Source organism: Dermochelys coriacea, chromosome 27, assembly GCF_009764565.3.
Source record: "Dermochelys coriacea isolate rDerCor1 chromosome 27, rDerCor1.pri.v4, whole genome shotgun sequence".
Lineage (NCBI taxonomy): Eukaryota > Metazoa > Chordata > Testudines > Dermochelyidae > Dermochelys > Dermochelys coriacea.
The window spans coordinates 11,941,606-11,949,294 of NC_050094.1; the positions used below are offsets into that span (position 1 = coordinate 11,941,606).

At 44.4% G+C, this 7,689-nt stretch overlaps 1 protein-coding gene across 1 annotated transcript in view; it reads right to left on the reverse strand.

Moving 5' to 3' along the window:
* Positions 1-7,689, reverse strand: part of PIP4K2B (phosphatidylinositol-5-phosphate 4-kinase type 2 beta) — a 33,300-nt gene that overhangs the window by 18,496 nt on the left and 7,115 nt on the right. The window contains exons 2-3 of the mRNA XM_038385207.2: positions 2,670-2,767; positions 208-304 (exon numbers count right to left, since the gene is read on the reverse strand). Of these exons, the coding sequence (XP_038241135.1) occupies positions 208-304; positions 2,670-2,767 (195 nt within the window). The remainder of the gene's footprint in view (positions 1-207; positions 305-2,669; positions 2,768-7,689) is intronic.

Consider the following 7,689-nt stretch of genomic DNA (forward strand, 5'->3'; position numbering starts at 1 on the left):
TTAGGACAGGTCCCAAACACAGAGCATCTTGATAAAACCCTAGTACAAAAATAATCACTCAGCGCTTTAACTCTGTTGAAGAGGCCCCCAAACCTGCAAACACGACACGCCTCCTTTCCACTGCTGCTCTTTTAGAAACCTGCAGAACCAAACTTTGCAAACATCGAAACTCTTGCAATCTCCACAAATGGGTTTTTTTCCCCGTACCTGATAATCTTGATCATCAATCCCAAATCTTTCGCGGAGGTTTCGGAACACCATCGGGCAGTACTCCTTAAATTTAAAACGGCTTGGCAAGTTTTCCCTAAGACAAACAGCAAGACGTTATTCAAGTGCAGCAAATTATTGTGGTACAATTTTCAAAGCTATTTTCCTGCTTTAAGCTCCTACCACCTCAACACTAGCCCCGGAAGTGTTTCAATTACCTATTTCTCTTCCATTCTCAGATTTGTGTTTTCCTGAATTATCGTTCTGTGTGTTCCCTAATAGCCTCATTCTGCAAATGCTTACCTGTACTATGCAACTGGTCGTATTAAATTCTGTAGGTTTTAGGCACTATGATAATACGTAAGAAATAACTCATGAAAAGTTACCAGTGTACATAAGTGTTTTCAGGGTCTAGCCCTTAGTTTGCAGCTCTTTGGGAGAGGGTGTACTTCTTATATGGTTGTGAAGGACTGTGTAAATTCACAGTGATGTGTGCTTTTATCAATCATTATTATCCGATCTACTCCGCACTTATTAGGCCTCAACTGGAGTAGTGTGTCCAATTCTGGGCGCCGCATTTCAAGTAATATATGGACAAATTGGAGAAAGTCCAGAGAAGAGCAACAAAAATGGTGAAAGGTCTAGAAAACCTGACCTACGAGGGAAGATTGAAAAAATTGGGTTTGTTTAGTCTGGAGAAGAGAAGACTGAGGAGACATACAGTTTTCAAATACATAAAAGGTTGTTACAAGAAGAAGGAGGGAGAAAAATTATTCTTCCTATTTTTATATACTTTTTTTTATATACTTCCTATATTTCCTATCTGAGGATAGGACAAGAAGCAATGGGCTTAAACTGCAGCAAGGGAGGTTTAGGTTGGGCATTAGGAAAAACTTCCAAACTGTCAGAGTGGTGAAGCACTGGAATAAATTGCCCAGGGAGGTTGTGGAATCTCCATCATTGGAGATTTTTAAGAGCAGGTTAGACAAACACCTGTCAGGGATGGTCTAGATAATACTTAGTCCTGCCATGAGTGCAGGGGACTGGACTGGACGACGTCTCAAGGTCCCTTCCAGTCCTATCATTCTATGATTAGGAAAGCCTAATCCAAAACCATGGTAGGATTCTATTCAAAGGCCAAAATAAAAGTCTCACACAAAAGCTCAGAGTCCACATTCCCAACTGTATTGTGGCATTTCCAATCAGCAGCACAATGCACTTCTGTTCTCAATGCTTTAGAAGCTGCATGCATCATTTTCACCCTTTTGCAGGTAAGGGAATGGAAGCGTGAAGCTGTGGAATGACTTGTTCAAGGGCACAGGGAGAGAAAGTGATCCTGTCACATACTTCTGTTTCCGTGCCCTAACCATTGAAAGCACAGCTTCCTTAATCCAGAACAAGGTTTTCAAGCAACAGAACGTAGAGTCTGAGATGTGTCTACAGAAACCAGTTGGTCCCCGGAGGCTAATTTGGGCAAGTGTTATTTGTCTTTTTTGACCACAAGGTAGAATGATTCTCCCCCATCTACAAGTCCAGATTTGATGGAGAAATTCTTCCTTTTCCCCTTTTTTTGTTGCTTTTGTTCTGCTGAATAAATTCAGATGTCCCCTGTAATACATCATGACTGTTTAAGATGAAAAGCTAGGGGAACCGGTCCTCTAGTTTCAGAGCAGATCTTCGGGACTGATAAAGCAAGGTAAGGAGGAGGTCAGTTAGTGGCAAGTGCTTAACGGTCAGAAGACAAAGGAGAGTGGATGAATCTGCTCCAGTCTTGCGCCTTTTAATGCGAGATTCTCTCACGCAGCCCTCTCCCTCAATTGAGGCAGCACAGGAGGCTCAGAGCCAGATAACATATTGCCACTCCCGATATCAGTTACATCTATTGTTTCCAAGCACTTCCAAACACAGGATCTTTGGTGGTCTCAACCTCAGCAGAGAGAAAAGAACCAAAGGGGTCGTGCAGAATGAACCCCCGCCTCCCCCCCTCACACACACGCACTCTCCTAGAGGTCATCTCACTGGGGCAGGTTTGAGGCAGACGGGTCAGGCAGGGTGGGAAGAGGAGAGAGAACTTCAGCCTCGGGATGTTGGATTAACAGCCCTCCACAAGCACTAAAACAAATTCAACCCAATCCAGCAACTACACATCTGTGATTACAGCGATAGCTTTTCTTTATCACAGCACCGACAGCACATCTGCATCACCATTCTTCCCGCCGCTTGAGTGACCAAGGCCAAACCACAAGGTAGCATGGCACAGACGGTCACAATACCCACTTCCCTGCTTGGCAGGTTTGGCATGTCACGTAGGTGAACATATTTCAAATCATGACAGATTCTCTCTTTGCAACCGGGCGTGGAAACATTTGAACTGGTCACTGCCAATCCTCAGGGAGAGTGGAAGCTCTTTACAGACAGAATGAATAGCGAGGGGTGAGAGAGGTGAAACCACACCTACTTACTTGTTGAAAAGATGATTGTCCACTTTAATCTTACTGTAGGCTTTAAAGTCATCTGGCATTAACATGACAGGGACAGGAACATTGCTTAGTTCATTGATCTGTAAGAGAAAGAAAAACCAAAAAGACTCAGAACTTGAATCATGATCTCCTGTCATTATCAGTGGGTTTACTGGTGATCCCAGAAAGCTATGGGTGGTGTTGAATACTTGCTAGAAACTGATTTGGAAGCGATACAGTTCATTCAACTTTTAGAGCATATTTCTGTGCTGAACAGATCTGGGAAAGTGCTGTGGTTTCAAGTTTAAAAGGGCATTATACATACTTGCCAGTGACGTGGCAAGTACGTTTCCAGCCAACCTCTGCTCTGCATTATTCTAAGGCAGCTACAGTTTGTTAACCTTCTATTGATCACCCGTGATAGGATTTGAGAACAAAGATTTAACCATTTACTGCAAGGCATCACTCAGATTTTCTATTTTTACACTCCTCTCTCTTTAGGTCAAAAGCCGCACTGGCAACAAACTCCATAGCTAGTTGTCACTGTTATAAATAACAGGTTGGACAGTGACGGAGGTTCTGGACTGCTTCTCTCTAGCCAATACAGCTGTCTCAGCGATACCGGCTCCTTCCTTGGCTGTCTGTTGTAGTTCTTATCCCACACTCCCCCAAAGGATGAATCACTCCACTGGCTCTGTTATTCTCTGTTCATGTGTGGCAACCACAGGAATATATGGAAACAGGCAACTGGGTATTCAGCAGCCACGCCGCAGAACAGCGGCTTTTGAGAAAGCCATGTATGAACATTTCAGCCTCTTGCACCATGGGCTGAAACAGCCTGTAGTAAAAAAACGGGAGGGCTACATGTGGCTATAATATGCTAAATGAACCAACTTGGTAAGAAATATCGAAGCGTGACTGTCCCCAGTGACGCATTGAAATATTCTTCGCAAGCATGGCTCGCTTAGCAATGCCCTCCATTTCAGCTTTACCTAAACCCCAAAGTTTGCTCAGATTAAGACAAGTCCAATCGTTATTAGTTAATTTGGAATTCACAGCGGCCACATCAGTCCCAACTCACTGATCTGGTATTAACACCGTGGATTTACAAAGTAATTCCACGGCAATTCAATTATCTTTGTTATTTTAAAATGTGCCAGCTCCAACGCAGTAATACTTGGAGAAGCAGCCTGCCCTTGTAGTTAAAGCAGTGGCTGGGAGTCAGGAGACCTGGGTTCTGATCCTGACTCTTTCAGAATCCTTGGATAAGTCACTTAACTTCAAGGCGCCTCAGTTTCCCCATGTGTAAAATGGGAGTGATATATCTCTACCTCCTAGGGAGACTGCAAGGTTTAATTCATTGTTTGCAAAGACCATGGAGATCTGCTGATGGAAAGCACTAGAGATGGCCAGAGGATTATCCAAACTGTTCTAATATCTTAGCAAACAACCACTGAACAGACAAGTATTTTTCACATCTCTTTTCCCATTGTTGCCAATGAAAGAAATGCACGTAAGCTGTGGAATCAAACCCTGGACTGCATTTTCACTGCAAAGTCAGGTGTGTTACCAAGGGAAAAGAGAACTATTAAAGAGAAAAACCCTGGGAATCAGCAATGAGGAAGAAAGTAAAAGGGTCATTGTCTGGTTAAAATTTGAAAGCAGAAGCTCTTTAAAGCACTGCCCAGTATTTACTCTGTAGCAGCATCAGGGGATGGTACCCACTTACATAAAGTGCTTTGTTGTACCATACAGATGAATGAATAAATAATGTTACATGCTGCCTATCATTTGTAAATTGCAATGGAGCAAAGAGACTGATACTCTCACTGCATTTGCAGAAAGCCTGATCCTGGACAAGGCAGATACTGAGGGCTACGTGTAGAAGTGCAAAATGAAAGGCGATGACCCAGGTGGGGGGTGCGGCAGACCCTCAATTCTGCGTTAATAAGAGGCACTGCTTGCAGCTTCCAAGTTATCCTGCCTAGTAGGAGGCAACTACTAAATCGCCTCTCCTGAGACAGCCCTTTTCAGCCCTTTTTTATCCTGCGCCATGGTGAGAGCTGGCAAGCCATAATCTGCTTGTTCTAGCACAGAGCTCAGAAAGGATGCCAAAAGCAGCATTACAGTGCTGTTCAGAGCCACAGAGGTATCCAAAGCCAATGACTGCGAGGAAAAGGATATTCGGAGATGGCTAAGCTTTATGTATGAACTGCTCCCTGATGGGAGGCAAAAAGATTTCAGCCTGACCTTTGTCTCTCCTGGCTATGGCTGTAGTGGCTTTACCTGGTACAGCCCTTTCGACTGACAGGTGTGATTTGCTCTGAGGCTACTCCAATGCTCATTCAAAGCACGCCCTGCCCCACAGAACAGTGCCTCAGCGTCAACGTCCAGGGGAAGAGTCCTTCGCTGGCAGCCTCCTCCCCAAGCCAGCTGCACTCACTGGACCCCGCCACCAGCTTTTGGATACTGAGTTGAGAGTCAGCAGAGTACAGCCATTACACATTAACGAGGTGTGATTTTATTCTGAATGGCACTGGATCATAGCTCAACGGTTCATGAGTGCCAGGTGGTCACACTGCGAGTAGCCCGGCACCACATCTAAAGCCAGTGGAATGATGTGGTCAGACATTTAGACACCGCAAAAAGAGTACTTGTGGCACCTTAGAGACTAACAAATTTATTTGTTAGTCTCTAAGGTGCCACAAGTACTCCTTTTCTTTTTGCGAATACAGACTAACAGTTGCTACTCTGAAACCTCTCTTTATAAAGAGTTACTTATGCTTCATAGCTCCCTTGAAAGGTGGGTATTACAATCCCATACTGAACATGGGAAGTGACTTGCCCTGAGATGACAGGGCCACCAGAGGATCATTACCTTACAAAGTGATCAACAGAATAAAGAGCTGAACAGGTGTTCCTAGTCCCTGCTGTTCACAAGCTATTTGCCTCAAACTATGTCAGGTCTCCACTGGTCCCTCATTCTTGGCACCAGTCCAGGATTGAATATAGCAAATCCCAGACCTTTGACTAGTGTAACCCGCACACCTTGTTACTATAATACATAGCTGCCATATTTTACATTCTTTTTTAGGATTTGAAGGACAGGAAAAAACCTATTGCTCTCACATTGTCTTTGAAAGCTCAAGTCGGAACCATTACTACTGGTTTTCAGTGCCTCCATCTTCTCCCACCAAGTCACAAGAATGTGAGAGTTGAGCTACTGGGTCAGATCAAGGTCCATCTTGCCGAAGATCCTGTCTCTGGCAGTGGCCTGCACCAAAGGTTCAGGGGGAGTGTATAGAACTATACAACTATAGGGCAACTATTGAGCGATCCACCCAGTCTTCCACGCCCAGCTTCTGACAGTCAGAGGTTTAGGGTCACCTTGAGCACAGACTTGCACCCCTGACCATCCTGGCTAATAGCCATTGAACTCTAAAAGTCCTCCCCCCAAAAGACCAACCAACCATACGTCTTCCAAAGGGCCTGTTAAGCACAGTCCTCTTAGAGGAGTGAAACATTAGATGTTAAATCTTGACTAAATAAAAGTGGAACTACAAAGGCATGCTGTAGTACATATGTATTTATACGGCTCTCATCGCCATAGTACCTGAGTGCATTAAGCAAGGTGAATAACATCTGTCGTATCTGTTCTCTCAACCGCTCCCCAGGAAGAGGAGTGCGTGCAGACACACGTTACTATGAATTTATGTCACAGAAAGCAAAATCAAAGAACTGTGCGCTTGGCACAGAAGGTGGCAAGGTTTGTGATGGTCCCTGGCTCCTGGGGCAGTTCATTCTAGTGTGTTGGGCCAGCCCCCGAGAAAGTTGTCTCCTGCACAGACAAGCTTTACCCTTTTTGTAGAAACTCCCTTTGTGCCAGAGGAGTGAAGTTATCAACTACAGTCTTTATCTCAGAGTTTTAGGTGATCTTTTAAATACCCTGGGTCCAGGCCATCGAGACAAGAACCAAAACTTTGAACCTGACTCAATATTCTGTGGGAAGCCAGTGGAGGGAGAAAGGGACATTTTTGATGTGTTTGCTGTAGCATGGTGTCCCTAACCTGTTTGCCAGAAGCTGGGAATGGGTGACAGGGGATGGATCACTTGACAATTCTCTGTTCTGTTCATTCCCTCTGGGGCACCTGGCATTGGCCACTGTCAGAAGACAGGACACTGGGCTAGATGGACCTTTGGTCTGACCCAGTATGGCCATTCTTATGTTCGCTAAAGAGACACTGAGATTCACCTTTCAGTCAGTGCATTTGCTGACTAATCTAATCCCATCCGTTTACATGTTGTCTACCATCCTAAACGTAAGCACTCAGGGCAGGGATGCCTTCAAATCTGTTTGTAAAATGCCTGGCACACTATTGGCCCTCTACAAGTTGTTTCCCACCATTCTCCTCCCCCCAAAAAGACCTTTTAGAAGAAATCTGTTCTTGGGCAGTCTTGAAAAATAAATGGTCACTTTACATGGCCCATTATGCCTTTTTAAATTGCCATTGAATTTTCTATTCCCATTCCAGGCAAGACCACAGCAAAGTAAAGACTCAAATGGGACACTCAACACCCCCAGCCCTGTCAGTAAAGAAGTGCCAGTAAGAGAGGGCATACCCTGCTTCTGCTGCCCATTCTGTACCTGGTCCGTTGTATTTTTGCCAGGGTTTAGTCAATCTGGCATCAATCCCCTTCCCCAGAATCCTATTGTAAATTCAGATTTAAATAGGATGACACATGTCAGTCATTATCATGATCCATTTAAAACAAAACCCATCAGATATGTGAGAATCTGGAGGGCAGATTACAGAATTTAGCAGCAGGTCACACTTTATATTGAACTATTTGACGATGTCTCAGACGGAAAAGTCACCGCAACAAGGAACGAACGTTTCTGGTTTCACCTGAGTGCAAGCACAATACCACTAACTAGGACATGCAATATCCTCCTTTGTACAAGATAAAATAAAAACAGCTTGTATTGCTCTGTAAATACACAAGCGGGGCAAGCGGTGGTATT